The sequence below is a fragment of the Ammospiza caudacuta genome, chromosome 1 (genome assembly GCF_027887145.1).
Source record: "Ammospiza caudacuta isolate bAmmCau1 chromosome 1, bAmmCau1.pri, whole genome shotgun sequence".
In the NCBI taxonomy this organism is placed as follows: domain Eukaryota; kingdom Metazoa; phylum Chordata; class Aves; order Passeriformes; family Passerellidae; genus Ammospiza; species Ammospiza caudacuta.
Window position 1 is genome coordinate 137989296 of NC_080593.1, and position 16912 is coordinate 138006207.

The 16912-nt window shown below is 45.2% G+C and overlaps 1 protein-coding gene across 1 annotated transcript in view; it reads left to right on the forward strand.

Annotated features, from left to right (window-relative positions):
* The first annotated feature begins 561 nt into the window (after nt 1-561).
* SAMD12 (sterile alpha motif domain containing 12) overlaps nt 562-16912 on the forward strand; it is a 175300-nt gene continuing 158949 nt past the window's right edge. Inside the window, exon 1 of the mRNA XM_058808719.1 lies at nt 562-678. Coding sequence (XP_058664702.1) covers nt 666-678 — 13 coding nt within the window. The 5' untranslated portion in view covers nt 562-665. The remainder of the gene's footprint in view (nt 679-16912) is intronic.

A 16912-nucleotide genomic window follows, 5' to 3' on the forward strand; every position in this document is an offset into this window, starting at 1 on the left:
GGCTGTTTGGTGTAAGATTTCTGGGGACCTGAAGCAATGGCTCCGCCACTGTGTCCCTGACCTCCTTCGTTTTTGGGATTTGTTGTGGGACCTGCCAGAGTGGGTGAGATGGACAAACGCTGAGGGCCGGATCGAGGCTGAGGTGCTGACCGATAGCTCCCGGCGCCGTGTGCGCCTTTTTCTTTCCCTGCGGACAAACTCCTCCGGCCGGCCAGGGAGTGCGGGGGACAGGTCGGGCTTATCCTGGAGCCGTCAGCCTGTCTGAGATCCTGAAATCCTGGAGAGAAACATCCCGGAGCTGTGAAATGAAGCTTCCTGGGGCAGGGTGCCCGCGCTGTCCCTCTCCCACACAAGCCCCGTGGGGTCCCCATCCCCGCCGCCTCCCTCAGGCCACGGCCGGGCCCCGTGCCGCTCTCCGTGCCTCCGGGGACAGGGGAGGCGCCCCGGGGCCCGCCGGCGGCAGGGAGCGCGGCTGCCTGGCCGGGGGCCCGTTTCCCGGACTACGTTTCCCAGGGATCCGCGGCGCGGCCCCGCCCGCTGTCAGCGAGCGCTGCAGGTTGATCGCCGCGGCTGCAGATGAGCGGAGCCCGCGCGGGCGGGGGGGCGGCCGGGGCAGCGCCGCCGGGGCCGGGTCGGCGGCCGGCGCACTATGCGAGGCCGGGAGGATGGCGGTGGAAGGTAAGGGCTTCGCGTCCCCTGCCCGCCGCCCCCGGGGTCCCTCCCCTGTCTCCTCCCCCGGGCACTCACCTGCGCCGTGGCCCGGTCCGGTCCGGCGGGACAGCGGCGTCCGCCGGCGGGGCCGCTCTGCCGCCCGCTGCCTCGGCCTCGCCGCGGGGCATCCCCGGCCCCCGCGCACCTCGGCCCGCCCGCCCGCAGCGCCGCGGCTGCCCCTGGCCAGGTGCCGTGGAGCCGGGCCGCGGCCCCCGCTCGCGGCGGGACAGGCGGCAGGGGCTGCCCGGAGGCTTCGCTCGGCAACTTCCCGCCGGGCCCGGAGGTGCCGCCTCTCCCGGCAAGGGCGGCCGACCTGCGCCGCCTCCCTCCGGAGCGGCCCCGGCCCCGCGCTCAGCCCGGGCGCCTCCCCCGCCCCGCCGGTCGCTCTCCCGCGGGCACCGAGGCGCCGCCGTCCCTCGCTGCTGTCCGGATCCCCCGAGTGCCCCCAGAGCGCGATGCCCACGAAGCTCCAGCGTGCCCCGCATGGGCGCAGAGCTGTGCTCGGCCCCTCCTTCTCTGAGAGCGATGAAGAAGCCAAAGGGCCGAGATGCTCAGCTCCTGGGCAGCCGGGAGCTGAGAGGTGTTCACAAGGTGCCCGGCTCCTGGGGATGTACCCCGGTAAATGAGGCGATAGCTACCAAGCCCTTGACAGGTGGATGCTTTGCTAGGTCTTCAGTAAATGCTGGGCTCTCTTTCGCCTTCTAACATCGGCTGTGTGTTCCCTTTCCATTGGGTCTTTTGGGAGGTTGGAAGAGACAGGTGTATGAGAAAAGGCAAATCTGCCTTCCTGCTGCCTGCTTCCAAGATTCACTTGGTTTTCTAGCGCTTTAGACTGAGGCAGTGACAGCCCTGCGTTTGCACCTCATCGTGCTTTATTCTGTGTCCTTGAGAAAATTTAAGAATCCTGTGTAAACCAGCCATCTGACCCCTTCTCCTGTGCTTAATTTAGTGTCTCCTGTGCTTAATTTAGTGTATGACAGTATTTTTGTGTGTTCATCTTGTGACTACCATGAGTTTTGTTTCTCAGTTGTGCTGAAATCTTCAGTTCCATCAGATGCGCTTGCTTTATTGCTGAAAATCATGCTGAAGCTGTCTTTTGCTGAGTACCCAAGTGAGCAGTGCAAATGATGGTCCAGCTTAAAAACTTAAACGTCCTGGAAGCAATGGGGAGCTTAACATCCCTGTAAACCAGCTTCCTGTGCAAATTCAAATAAAGATAAGCAAGACCACTGTGTCTCAAAAGGTGTCTGTCAACATCCCAAGTTGCTCATCGTAAGTGTAAGCCTCTCCCTAAGGCAAGCATTTCTCAGGCACAGGCTGCTTTACTGAATGGCAGTTTTGAAGACTGGAATGATACACAGAAGGAATGTAGTGGTCCTGAATAAAAGCATTACTTTGGTGGCAAAAGCATAATGACATGAACTGGGCATGCGTGCCTGGCAGTGGGTAAGTAAGTAAATGAAATGGACTGCCATGCACCAGATGGTTCATATGCCAGCAGCAACCCCTGTTTCAGTGTGCTCACTAATGTCATCCCACTTGATTTACTTGAAGTCCTTCTCAGTCTGTTTGCTAGATCTTTTCAGGTCTGTAATAATTCCTGTCATATCTGCAGTGGCCTCCATCTGAGAATCTCTAAAAGCTTTGTAAATATTAATGAAGGAAAGCTCTGCTAAAGCTTTGGGAAGCAGTGCCTTTCCCTTCTCCTGAGATGGAATTTTTTTCTTTAACTCCTTCCCATTTCCTTCCCCCAGGATGCATCCTGCTGTGGTGTGTCAGAACAGGCATTCTTGTCTCTGTGTTCTGCATTCCTCCCATTTTGTTTTTTTCTCCCTCAACTTTCTTGCCTTTGCACAATTCTGTTGCCCTCATGCTAACACACCACTATGACTATTTCAGCACAAGTAGCCATGTGGCCATGACTGCTTTGTGTGTTTGTAGTGCATTCACATTTCAGGCCTTTTATTATCCATCATTTTATGTTGGAGCCATGTTTCCTTGTGTGATTGTGCTTAAAAGCTTGCTTTTCTCTTAATGCACCTAGGGCCTTGTTGGAGCCCTAGGTGTGAGCTGTGTTCTGTTCCTGAGCTGTCACTTTTGGCAAGGAACACGTGGCATTACAGCTTCTGTTTGGAAAGCTGAGAGGTTACATGTTCCTCATGACTCCAATCATCACAGTGTACAGACCCTGCTTTAGTCTAAAGTAGAGTTGCCATTGAATCTTCTCAGTAGATGGTTTTGTAGAAAAATGTCCTGGACTCAGGAAGAGCAGACAGTTGGGATTTTTTTGTTTTCTGTTTGTTTGATTTGTTTGTTTTCTTTGGAAGCATGCTTTCCTGTTTGCAGCTTGTAATCTTGAGGACATAACCTGCTGTACAACAGTTTTGGAAGCTTGGAAATAAGGTTTAAACTGAGGTTGTCTGGCCTTCCAGTCTCTGCTGTGGTCAGCTGGGAGTCTGGCTAGGATGGACTTCCTGGGCTTTCTTTTGTAGAGTTATGCAAGGCCTTTGGGTGGTTGGGCCAACTGGCTTCTTGCGCAGACTTGGGGGTGGCTCTGGGATGCAGCTGGGGAGTGGAAGGTCTCTGGGGCACAGGGGAAGCAGGGATTCTGCAGCACAGGGATTCTGCAGCACAGGGATTCTGCAGCACCGGAGTTCCTGACTGGAGCCAACATCCTGCCCCACCAGCTCCACCAGGGCCATTGTTCTATGGAAACTGCCTGTTTGTCAACTTCAGCCATGAACCCAGAGTCTTTGTTTTGTTTTTCCTTTCAGAAATGCTCTGCATGCTAAGGTGAAACTACTTTGTAGCTTATACATTTTGGAAAGTCTTTGAAAAATTTATTTTATCTAAAAAAAAATACTGAAATCTTCCTCAAATCTGATTTTTTTTAAGCTGCCTTAGCATGGTGTGCTGGGGTTTAGCACTGTCAACACATGTCCATCCCTTTACTTAAGGAAAACATCCAAACTTTTTTACTGGGATATCCGACAGTGGTAGACTTGCATATATGAAGTAGGAATTTGGAGAATACTGCAGTTCTTCACCACTTATGTATAATACATTCTTTAGTGTCCCAAAAGAGTTTATGGAGACTGGGAGGTCCTTTGGGCTGTATAGTGCCAGTGCTTCCAGATTGATGTAAGCATTGGTGTGTGTGTATGAGGAAAGTGAGTTTGCACTCTTAATATGAGCCCGTTGAGATGGCAGCACTGCCAAGGTAAGTCTATTTTTAGACTCAACAGTTTTGACAATGTTCCTTTAAGTGTTTTTTCTCCTTCTAGTAAGAATGAAAGAACTAGGTCAGAGCCAGTAGAAAAAGGCTTTTGATCTCTGCAAGAGTGTTCTTTTTTTTTTTTTTTTTCCTTTTCAGTTTGCTCTTGTGCAGCAGAGGTAAAGGGGGAAAGAGAGAAATGGTGATTTCTTCCCCCCGCAGTGCTTATTGCACAGGAAGGTGAGAGACTGACAGCACTCATCAGATGATGTCTGCATGTAGGTGATCCCACACAGTTCTGTTGGATCCCTGCAGCTCTGATCTGTGGTGTTTTTGAGATTCCTTTGCAAAGAAAAGTGCTAATTGTTTCATGGAGTTCTTTAATGGTAAGTGTTTAATGAAATTTGGTCTAACACCTTTCTTGCTGTGTATAGGCTTTGGAAAGTGCCACATAGATTTGTTGCAGGTCTCCTCCTGGTAGTTTATGTAAACTTCCAGTCTCCTATGGCTCTTCTGTAGTGGGCTTATGCTACTGAGACCCTGGATCTTTCTGTGGGATAGTGCGTTTTACTGAGAAGTGGAGCCTTGCTGACATAAAATGACAATGACTGGCCTTACCCTTTGGTAATCCTTAAGGAGACTAAGACTCAGAGGAGGTTAGGGCATTCTGTGGAATGGCATCCAGGTTGACTGCTGCAGAACTGAAGTTATTTGCAGCTTGTAACCAACTTCTGTGAGAGTGATCCTGTGGATTTCAACTATGTGGTGTACCTTGGTTGAATGCCTGCAGTGCCTAGCAGCTCCATGGATATTGAATGCTGCCATGTGTTTCTTCAGAGACTTGAAATATGGTGAGCTCATAGATGTGCTATGCTAACTCTGCCAAGAATGTCAAAGCAAGTTCAGGATCACCCAGAGGACAGCTTTGAAGCAGCTTTCAGTGTAGGTACCTATCATGCTGTTCCAGGGTGTGCCCAAAAGTACAACTCTTCTGACAGGTATTCAGTTACTCAACTTTGCCTTATTCCTACACCCACTTTGAGCTCAGACTGGATGTGTCTCCATATCTGAGTTTCCAGGGAATGTGATCCAGTAGATGATGTTTCAGCACTTACTTGCCTATGGAGCAAAGAAGTAACAAGCCCTATGATTCAAAAATAGCGCATGCTTCTGTCATGTTTTTGGTTTCTTCAGTAATTTCTAACCACTTCTTAGCCTGAGGGATTCAGACATGTGGCTTAGAAATAGCTGCCAGCTGGAAGCAGGACTGAGAGAGACAACTCATTTCAACTCTCCAGGTGAAACAGTCACATTGGGTCATAGTAGAGGAGATGGGTAACACCAATGCTGGAGGTGTATTGGACAGTAAGGCATAAGATTTGAACATCTTTGGTCTTGAGTTTTGTGTGTCACTTTCTGACCATTTATTGCAAAAATGCATCAGCAATTATGGGATTCCAGATTGGAAGATAGATCTCTTATCCACATTCACGAGACAGCCTCCTTGTTGGGCTGTAACATCTACCCCCTTATTTCTTGCTCAACAACAGCTCTACCTCCCACCCACCCCCACATTGTGCACACAGCTTCATGGTTGTGTGTGCTTCTCTGCTTTGAACCACTGCTTAGAGCTTTCCAATCTCTGTTGCTACGTTTGAAAGGGAGACTGTGAGCTGAAGTTCAGAAGGTGCACTCCATTGTGGGGACTGGAGGCCCCAAAATGAAGCTGTGGCAGCAAAGAACCACCCTGCAATGGAGGGTCTTTGGGTGTATTCAGCTTGAGTGGAGGGTGGATATTATGGAAGTTATGTGATCATTTTACCCTCCCTGAATCAAGGTACCAAGTATAGGCTTGATGTGACACTTTGTTTCCTTTGGATGAAATTTGGTTGTAGGAGAGTGTTTCTGGAAATTCAGAAGTACTTTCATATCAGCCAGTTTAGATACAGTTTTCCATAAGTGTTTGACCTTACCCTTTAAAGTACTTGGAAGACTTAGAAGCTCAAGGAGGACACTGATTAATATGAATTTACTGGTTCAGTACAATTGAATACCATCATAAGGTTAAAACTTGTCCAGTGGTGGTAATAGGAAGGCAAATGGAAGGAGTGATGCTTTGAAAGTTTGTGTGCTTTCTCCACCAAGAAGAGAATGCAACTGAGCAAATGACAAGAGTTAGACTTTGGATGCATTTCCTAATGTACAACTGGAAAGTATTGACAAAACCTGTAGTGACATTGTAAGAGCTCATGTTTACTGCTTAAGTGGAAACTATAAAGTAGAACTTTTCTTGAGGGTTTTTGGAGGTTTTTTTTTGTTCTTCTGTTATGTCCAAGCATGGCAGGCAACATCCAAGGAGGTTGTGTATACCTTTGTTCCTCATGTTTACAGCTGAGTGTGTGAGGCCAGGACAAGCTGCTCAGAGCCAGTCTCTAGTGCTTCCCAGTATTGCTGTGTCACAAGGGCTGTGGCAGGAGAACAGCAGGGACAGGCTTGGAGCAAGGTACTGCAGCTGGATGGTATTTGAGCTGCAGGCTGGTGCTGGTTGTTGAGCTGGTAAGCATGGAGAGGTTTCTGTCCAAAACATCTTCTGTGCAGGCTCGCTGGTGGGTGCAGAAGTCGGTGTCTGTAGAGCTCTGTAAGTTTTACTTTTGTCCATTGGTCTCTGAAAGCAATACAGCTAGTTTAATAATAATACAGCAGAGGTAGTAGAGCTGTTAAAAGGCTGCTTTTCAGTTCACTCAGTATTGAGTCTGTGTGTCTGCTGGGATTCTGTGCCTGGTTTTGGAGCCAATTTTCTCTGTTGTCTGGACTGAGACAGCTTTACCTTCTTGTGCCGTTTTGTCTCTTGACTTGTCTCTTCTTATGTCCAGACTGTGTGATCTCTAATACAATGCTCCTTTCTGTGAGCAAGAGATACTCAGAGTTTAACACTGAGCAATCCTGTTGTTGGGTATTTCTCATGAAAGCTGTTGCCTTTGAATGGATACAGGTATTTACCCTTGCAGATTAACAATTGAACAGCTCAGCCCTCAAGTATCTGCTCAAAACATGCAGAGAATGTAGACGGAGTAGTTCTGGAAGGTGCCAAAGGCAAAAGAGCTAAAAAATTAAGTAATTTTGAGGTCGTCTGAAACTGTATGGTTGGTGCTGGTCAAAATAGCAAATAAGATCTCAAGAACTATGAGGAAAGCTCTGAACAAGGCAAAGGAGGTCTTTGTTTCTGTATCATTGCATATTGCTCTTGTATTGTGAATGCTCCCTGCAGCTTTTGCTTGCCACACCCTAAAAGAAGGAGAGGACTGGAAAAATAGGGAAAAAACAGTCAGCTGGTCACAGACATGGTGTGTTCCCTGAAGGCAGGTTACAGATACTATAATTCTTTAGCTTGGAAAAGAGATGACCATGGAGAGAATCCTTAGATCTTGATGAATGGTGTGGAGAAGGTGGAAAAAGGAACTAGGTCAAAAGGCAGAACAATGAAGCCATGTGGTTTTGTGCTTTAAATTACAAAAGGAAATAGTTTTTCATATAATACAAGAGTTCCCCAAGTGCACTTTTAACCTTGGGGGTCATTCCTAATGTGCCAAGGCTGGATCACTTCATGTATGCCCTGCTCTCAGGCTGTTCCTTAAGCAGTGGCATAAAGGGCTAAACTTCTAGTCTGACCCAGCTTGATGACTTATGACAAAGTCTAGCTCATCTGCTGTGTGTCCAGAACAATTCCTCTCACCACAATAATTTGATTTGCATTTAGTAGCTGAGAGGGAAATTTGGTCAGGACAATCCAGAAAGAGAGGAGATGGGGAATCAGGCACTGAGCTATAAAAATGTTAACAAGCAGGGTTATGATGCATAAGATATGTTGCTTTCTTAGTTTATAAGAACTGATACTGCTCTGGAAGAGGAACTGTATGCCATGTCTGGTCAATGGTGTTTGGGGAAGGAGGGGCCTGACATTAGGCTGCAACTGTAGAAATGCCATCTGGAAAATACTGATTCTCCACAGCAGGCAGAAGAAGAATGGTCTGAGAGAGACATTCAGGAAAACCTGAAGTAGATTAGATCTACAGATGTCAACCTTAGTGGCTTCTGCCTTGAGTAAGTTTTATGTTCCCTCACCTTTGTGAAGGATCCTCCTTCTGTCTCCAGAAGTGTCCTGTTGCAAAAGGACTACAGAAAGAGTGAGGCAGTTGCTGAGAATAGTTGCATATTCTGTGTGCAGCATAAGGTAAACTTGGCATTAAAGAGCAGCTTCATTACCTGAAACAGTAAGAATTCACCCTAGTTTGTGCTCCTGGATGAAGCAAGGAGGTGTGCAGGGTCTGAACTTGGGCTGAAGCAAACCCTGCATTCAATTACAGGATCTAATATGCTTGCAGGAAGTATGTGATAGACAGAAATAAGAGTGTGAGGAAGACAGTGTGGGTTTTAGCTGGTCTTTATTGCAGCCCTATCCATCTCTATATGATATGCTAGCTCCTGTTCTCCAGCTGAACATTCAGGTTATTACTTCATTCCTCCACTCATTTGCTCACCTCTGCCCTTTGTGGCTCTTTTTTAAAACCAAATTATTTTCTTCCCCCAGAAGGGATTTTGCTTGAGTTGATTTGCTTCTCTGCAAATAACCTAGTAAAAGCAAGAAAGAGACTTTTAATAATGCTGTTTCATAAACATAAAGAAAGAGAATTGTAATGTGCATCAATAGAAGCTTTCTCTCAGATTGTCCTCTGCATGGTCTCACTGGTGGTTTGTTGCTACACAAATCATCTGGGGTACTAGAGTGAGTAGGATACAGTGGTATGAGCAAGCAGTAGGAGGTGAAGAATTTTACTGGGGGAAGGAAAGAAGGCATTTCCAGACTCTTCAGTTAAGTGTACAAGGGAAGGGATATCCTTGAGCAGTAATAAAGGAGGTAACTTTGGGGCAGTTGAGAGAAAGCCAGGACTGAGAACAGAAGTCAACTGCTAGATTTCAAACTAATTATGCTAGTGAGGATGAATAAAGATATTTTCCTTTGCATTTTGTTGACTGTGCCTCATTCATGGGACAAGAAATAAAGCCCAGATCCACAGCAAAATTGCGGCCATTTCTGTGCCACATGTTCAGCAGACACCAGCTTTCATGAGGAGGGCAAAGGCAGAGATCTGTGCTGCATGTGTGGGACAGTGCATCTCTGATGCCATAATAAGGACTTAACCTGTTTGTCTCTGAGCTGTTCTTTGTGTGCTGGATAGGCTCGTTAGCATTTAAAAACATTTTTTGATGTAATGTTGGCTGAGTATAGAATTGAACAGTAGCATTGTTAGGACTTGAGAAGAGGCAGTCTCAGAAATGTAGCTTGTGGTGAAGCGTGACTATCCAGCTTCCTAATCACTGACTGCAAGACAAGTTTCTTCCAGGATCAGTGGAACTAATGCAGATTCATTGCACACCCAGGTGTGTTATGACTCTTTTTTATCTCTCCATTTTCTCTGCAAAATCCTTAGGGCAACAGTGTTACCTGGTTTGAAGTTTTCCTAAGTTGGTTGGTGACCAACAGTTGTAATATATGGTGAATTCTTTTCTTTGTGAGAGAAAATTATTTAAGGTCTCTGCCTCTCTATCTACCAATAGATTTTCTTTGGTTTTCATTCATACAATTCTTATCTGTTTTAGCACCCTCTTTTATGCAACTTTATGGGCACTCACAATCTTGAAATCCGGACTTCCTCACTATTCAAGAGAATCTCTGTAGATGCTTGCACAAGCCTTCTTATTGACTTACTAGTTTGCAAAACAAATGACCAACTATTTTGTATTTTAATCCCTTGCTTAAATTGTTTTCTCTTGTGCAGGTGATGCATGTTACTTACTGACCTTTACTACATTGTTCACTAAGATCCATTTTGCTCTAAGTTAATGGCATAGTTCTTTTAGTCCCCTTATGTGTCAGTATTCTCGTATTCTATACCTGTACAGGATTTGTGGTAACCTGGCCTTAGTTATTCGCTAGATAGACTCATTTTTCAGTGAGTCTCTGTTGCTAGCATGAATTCAAGAGCTGCTTTTACCAAGTGTACTTTTATTAAAACAGAATGAGAAAACGCTTCAGAAATAATTTTGCTCTCCAGTCACTGTGTCTGCTTTTTATAATGAAATCTTGTTGCTATTATAAAGGCTGAACTTGCATTACTGAGACACCAAGGTCTGTCTAGCATAGTGATGACATGCAGTCTGCCTCCTGAAGAGCAGGTGTAAAAGAAACTGTTTACAGCATTTGCTAAAGTCTGTAAGATAAGAGATGGTAAGTGGATATTGCCATATATAAAATAAATAGTTTCCAGTAGGGAAATTGTAAAAAAAGGAATAAGGAAGTTTTTTTGCTGAAGAAACTTAATTGCATACCTATCCTGGTGGGATGAGGGTCTGAGAAGGCAAACTCAACCCACAGAAGAAGAGAATTTCTTATTCTAGGCTTAGTGTTTCTGTTCTGTAAAGAACTAAGGGGTCTCTTCTCTCTACACTCAAGATTATTTTTGGCCTTCAATCGAATTATGAGTTTAGTTTGATTCCAGATATGAAAGTGCTGAGTTACTCATTTGGATTTCTTGATATATTTCTGTCATTGTACAAGACTTTATACCATCTTACAGCTAAAGTTTGTTAGAGAGATATTTGTGAAATGTAGTAGCTTGTCTCAGAAAACATGCTTTTTCTGTGTTCTTTTTTGGCTTTAGTTTTGTATATTTTTTAATTGTTTCTGGAGAGAGTGAATGGCTTAGAGTAGTAGTTGGCTCGATACCATGGGATGACCACCCCATTGTCCAGCTAGAGATGTTCAGGGATAGCTGTCTCAGGAATGCCATTACCTTAAGTTTTCTTGCTAATAATAATTCTGAAGAGGTAAAAAGGCAAAAGCCTGACAAGTCACAGTTAAAAATTAAAATGGATGCTCTTCCTCTGAACACTTTATCCCCTTGGGCCTCTATCCAGTTTCTACACCTGTGTCCCCTTTGCTCTGCCCTTCCTGCCCTCTGGATCTGGCTCAGCGTCCACTCCTTGCTGCTGGGCTGTCACCTGTCCTGCCCAGCTGTTGGGCACGTCCCACTGCTTTAACAAAGACTTGATTGTAAAATTCATATCTTGTAAGAAGCTGGGTTTTTGTTTATTTGATTAATGATTAGTAGTCATTATAACAAGAGGCTAGAAAGACAAGCAACAGGAGGGACCTGCGGGTACAGGTGGTGTCTGTCTGCCAAGCCTTGCTGCCTGTGTCTGTCTGAGCTTTGTGTGCAGAGCTCCAGGTACAGCTCAGCAGCAGCAGCAGCAGTTTACAGTGCACTCCCCAGCTCAATACTGGCCTCCCTTTTGGCACAGCATGTTTGGAATTGCTTGATGCTGCTTTTTGATGCTGACCAACAGAAGCAGACAGCTAGACCCTAATGCTACTTCAGTTAAATACTTTGGGATTTCAGCCTTACAGGACGTTTGTGATAAATTCGTGTGACCTGTACTGAAGTAGAAAAGGTCCTGACTGATTTGCTGGGCTTCTTTGCTCTGTGTGAGTGCTGCTGATTTTGTGGCCATTAGACAGACAGATTTGAAGAACAGAGTGGGAAAAATCTTGAATTTACTTGCTCAGCAGGTTGCCAGCAGTATTTACTAGGTTGCAACATAAGCAGCAGATTGTATTTACGTGAAACTTTGACTGCATTTTCAGCTGGTTCCAAGTGATGTGTTGGGGGAACTGTGCAAATTTACATTAGGTGAAGAGAGGACTATATGGAGAAGTACTACTGGAAGGCAAAAGCCAGATAGTTTCTTAAAACTAGAAGCTGATTGATGAGGCAGATGAACCATCCATAGGAGTTACAGAAACTCATTACTATGGAAGACATTTCTGCCAGACAAAATAGTCAAAATAGTCCTAAATTTTATAGTATAAATTAAAGACATCTTTGTTTGCTGTTTTTAATATTGGTTTTTGCTGTTATGGAAGTGGTAGTAACTGCTCAGGTCAGATATTTTTAAAATAATTCAATGTTTGCTAGGGATATGCAGAGCTGCTAATGAAGTATAAGCTTCTTGAAATACAAGAAGGGCTTTGCAGTGCAGATCCATCTTGTTCATTTGGTCAGTGTGAGGAGGCATCTCAATCTGAGAAGACTTCAGTGTTTTCAGTGTGAATATCTCCTCTCTGATCAACCCAGATAAAGCAGGTTGTGAGTAAAGGCAAGCAAAAAGACTCAGGGATTCTGTCTTACTGCTCTGGACTGAAATGTAGCCTCTGGAAGTGTATGGAACTCTCATTGAAAATGCTGACTGCAAAATTTGATGTGATTGGAGGTTTGATTTACTTTTGACAAAGAAATGGACAGTGATGGAAGGAACAAGTCCAATGAGAGCTGCTGTCCAAAGGTGTTTTTCCCTAGAAATACTTGATAAATCTTTGTGACTACTGAAATGACTGAAAAGATATTTTGACCTTTTTTATAAGGTCCCTGCTATGTCCAACCTGAGTTTGTTAATGTTCAAGCTGTAAGGATGAACTTTTGTCTATCCTTTTCAACAATGTGACATTTTATGGTGGGAGTAGTAGGTGGATTGTATGGACTTACCTCTTAGCATTGTGCAGCTAGTCTGTGGAATGAATACATAAAATGGAGCTTGCAAGGTTGCCAGTATTTGACACATGAAAGGTTTGTAAGGATTGTTAGAGCTTGGGTGGGTATCTCCTGTGCCTGCTTTTTGTCTCTGAATAGCAAAAGCTAGCATATGACTATGATGCACACAGAACAGGGCACATGAGTAAGAAGATGCTATTTTTACTCGATCACTTTTTAGAATAGAACAATTGTTACTGCATGTAACTCAAGTACTTGCCAAATACACTTTAATGTAGCCTTAATTGATCTGCCTAAAGTTTTAAGCAGCCAGCAGTATTCCCACTGAAACACATAGTTATGAAAGGCTTGACACAGTAGGCAGTGAGTGCACAGAGGTAGTGATTGATCATAGATTTATCTGCTAAGCCTTGAGCCTACAGATGGAGAGACAAAGACTTTCCATCTGCCCATGCAAAACCTTGGATATATCAAGGCTGTGTTTTGAAGAGTGCCTTCAGGCTTTTTTCCAGACAGGATTCACAGAGTACCCTCTAGGAAAAGACAAGGCTTGCCCCAGATGCCAGTAACTTGCAATGGCTCTTGGTGACTTCTGTGTACCATCAAGCATGCTCAGACAAGCTGTCTCTTGGCTGCTTGCCATCTGGGAGGCAGGCAGGCATGGGAGGAAGGTAGCTGGGGGGACAGAGCATTCTGATTGCCCTGTGAGCTCTTTTTGAAACTGTGTGTGCACCCTGGAGAGATCTGTGTGGGCATGGAGCTGGCTCACGTGTATGGGCCAGCTTCTGCAGGGCAACAAATTATCTTGCTCTGTATACATAGAAAAGACTTGAATTTGTGTTCCACCATATATAAATGTACTTAGTGTATTGCTTCTAGTTTTTTAGGACAGATGTGGGGTAATTTTTCCATTTTAGATGCTCTGCTAACTATTTTTCTCACAGAGCTTTTCACTCTCATAACTTGGCAGATCTCAGCAGTCTTTTTAGATGCTGGAAAAGTGGATATTAGATTCAGCTCTACCATTAGGTTAGGAGTACAAGAGCACTTAAGTACCTTTGTTTTAAATAATAGTTTGTTTCATAAATGTAATCTTTGGATCTATGTTATTGTGTCTGCCAGCACCATTCATTATGTGCTTGTTGCTGTGCAGTCAGAGCTCTGCAGAACATCCACCTTCCTTCCTCAAAAGGAAACAAGTTCCCACCACAGAAAGCTTTCAATACAAGTTGAACAACAATTGTTGGGGGAGCATGAAGAAAGATTAATCAACTGAGGTGGGGTTTCCAGCAGGGAAAGGAGAATATAAGTGATCTGAATCTGGATGAAGGGTTGTATTACTGAGATATGGATGATACATGAATATTGAGATTGTATGGAAGAATACTGGAAGAAGTTCTGTTTCAAAATCTAATGATACTGCTGACAGTGATATTAGGCTGATACCGTGAGCTGATTTGGAGGGTGTTTGTTGTCTTGATGTACTGTTAAAATTTGGGACTGATCAGGTGGATGCAGTTTGGTGGAATGAAGAGGTGCTGAGGCAGCAGGGATATTGTCAAAGGAGCAGTGTGGGGAAATGGTCTGAAAGTAGAGGGCAGGATGAGCTAGTGTTAGCCAGTGCCAGGGTAAAGAGGAGTAATGGTCTGAACAATATTTTAGCCAGAAACTACTTTGTCTGTAGTAAGATTTTTTTCCAGATGAATGCCATTAAGTCCTAAAAGAAATTTAAGATGTGTCAGCTAAGAGTCAGAGCCCATGGGCTGTGATGAAGTTAGTGATTTGTGATTATTTTTTAAGAGCTGTTTAGACTCAGTTCTATGGGATGTTAACCCTGAGTGCTGTCAGCCCACCAAGCCCCATTAGGTTTGATAGTTGGTCCTGGGTTTTGAGCTGACCTTATCTAGTTGAAATTATATAAGATGTAGATTTAAGAAGAGAATAAATTATTGACCAAACATTGACTTCTTTGGTTGCCTTTAAAAAATCTTGAAAGGGAACCATTTTGGTTTGTATTGACATTTAAAAGGAGGCAAGAACTCCACCTGTGTATGCAAAGATAGATCTATGTATTCTGTGTGGTAACAGGAAATAACAGACCCATGCAAGGAAATATTTCTTGTTCCTATTCTCTGTGTAGCTGAGGGTTGCAGGTAGCACTAGGAGAAGATAATAGAGCTGGCTACCTAAAGATGTACTGTGACAAAGAAAGAGAAACTTGGTCAAGGGACTGAGATACTCATTCTGCTTAGGAGATAAATACCCCTAGAAAAAAGTTGTCTTTCCCCACTTCCCTCCCCCACCCTTCAATATTGGCAACTCTGGAAAAGTCCCCTAGGACCGCCTGTGTTTCTTTTAACCACTCACCTGTTTTCAATTATAAGGCAGTGGGCATCTCTGTAATTGCTAGCAGCCTCTTCCATTTTTTTCTCTTTTGTATCCTGAAGGAGCCCAGTAAAAGGCATTGCTGAAAAAGCACTAGCATTCATTACTCTTGAATGCATGATGGGCTAAGAGTCAAGCAGCATCCTGCCAAGTGACTTATTTAATTTTTAAGCCATCCAGGTGCTTACAGATTTATAAAACCATTGAAGTTGGAAAAAAGCTTTAAAATCAAGTCCTGCCCTTAACCCAGTACTGACAAGTCCACCACTAAACCGTGTCCTCAAGTGCCATGTCTACATGTTTTTTAAATACTTTCAAGGATGTTGACTGCCCCCACTTCCCTGGGCAGCCTATTCCAAAGCCTAGCAACCATTTCTTCCATGAAGAAATTTTTCCTAATACTCAATCTAAACTTCCCCTAGCCCAACTTGAGGACTTTTCCTCTGATCCTGTCCCTTGTTACCTGGGGGAAGAGGCCGACCCCCACTGGCTCCAGCCTCCTTTCAGGGAGTTGTAGGGAGTGACAAGGTCCCCCCTGAGCCTCCTTTTCTTGATGAGACAAACACCCCCAGCTCCCTCAGCTGGTCCTCATCTGAGTTGTGCTCCAGACCCTTTCCCAGCTCTGTTGCCCTTCTCTGGACACACTCCAGCCCCTCAATGTCCTACTTGTAGTGAAAGGCCCAGAGCTGGACACAGGATTTGAGGTACAGACTCACCAGTGCTGAGTACAGAGGGACAATCCCTGCCCTGCTCCTGCTGGCCACACTGTTTCTGATCCAGGCCAGGATGCCATTGGCTTTCTTGGCCACCTGGGCTCACCCTGGCTCATGTTCAGTCACTGCTGACCAGCACCCCCAGGTCCTTTCCCAAGGGCAGCTTTCCAGCCGCTGTTCCCAGCCTGTAGGACTGCATGGGACCCAGCACTTATTGTGACCCAAGTGCAGGACCCAGCACTTGGCCTTGTTGGATCTCACACCACTGGCCTTGGGCCACTGATCCAGCCTGTCCAGATCCCTCTGCAGAGCCCTCCTACCTTCCAGCAGTGTGATCAGCACTCCCAACCAACTTGGTGTCATCTACAAACTTTCTGAGGGTAGCCCCAATCCCCTCATCTAGACTGGTGATAGATATTAAATAGAACTGGCTGTGGGGAGCGCCGCCTGTGACCAGTCACCAGCTTGATGTAACTCCATTCACTACCACTCTCTGGGCCTGGCCACTCAGCCAGGTTTTTGCCCAGTGAACAGTTCCCCAATCCAAGCCATGAAAAGCCATTTCTCCAAGAGAAGGCTGTGGGAGACAGTATCAAAGTCGAAGTAGGCAACATCCACAGCCTTTCCCTCATCCACCAAGGGTGTCATGTGGTTATACATAGAAGGAGGTAAGCTTAGTCATCATGCTGCCATTTTATCAAAACCTGTGTCATTTGCTACCTCTAATGCATGGTAAATTAGTGCCATAACCCAGAAGGGTCTCCTTGTTGATGCCATGCCACCCTTCTCGCTAATCTCTGTTGTTCGGGAGCACTGGGAAGGGAGGAGTTGCAATTCACAGGAGACTTGCTGCTGGCAGTGTTCTTCCAGGCAGTTTAAGTCCCACTGTGCTCCCTAATTTCTCTTTGGTGAGCACTGGAACTGGGCTGACAGCCAAAATCTGCCTGCTTCTGAATGTTGCTGTAGTGTGTTGGGGTTTCAAAGGTGTCTCTAGGAGTCTTCCTATTCAGCTAGGGAAGATGCTGGCAGAAAACAGTTGGAGGAATTTTTATGGATTGCATTCGATACCAAATGTCTTTTCACTGCTATCAGCCCTTGCTGGAGCAGGGTGTGGTGGGAGGGGAATACTTTTACAGGTCGGGTATGATACATTTACATTTTTTTGTACTGGGGGGAATTTATTAGGTTACTAACAGAACAGTTTTTATTCTCAGTGTGCTGTGAAAATACTCAGTCTTGGTGCATCACATCTATCTTTCTGTGGTCTGGAGGACAGGCAGAGT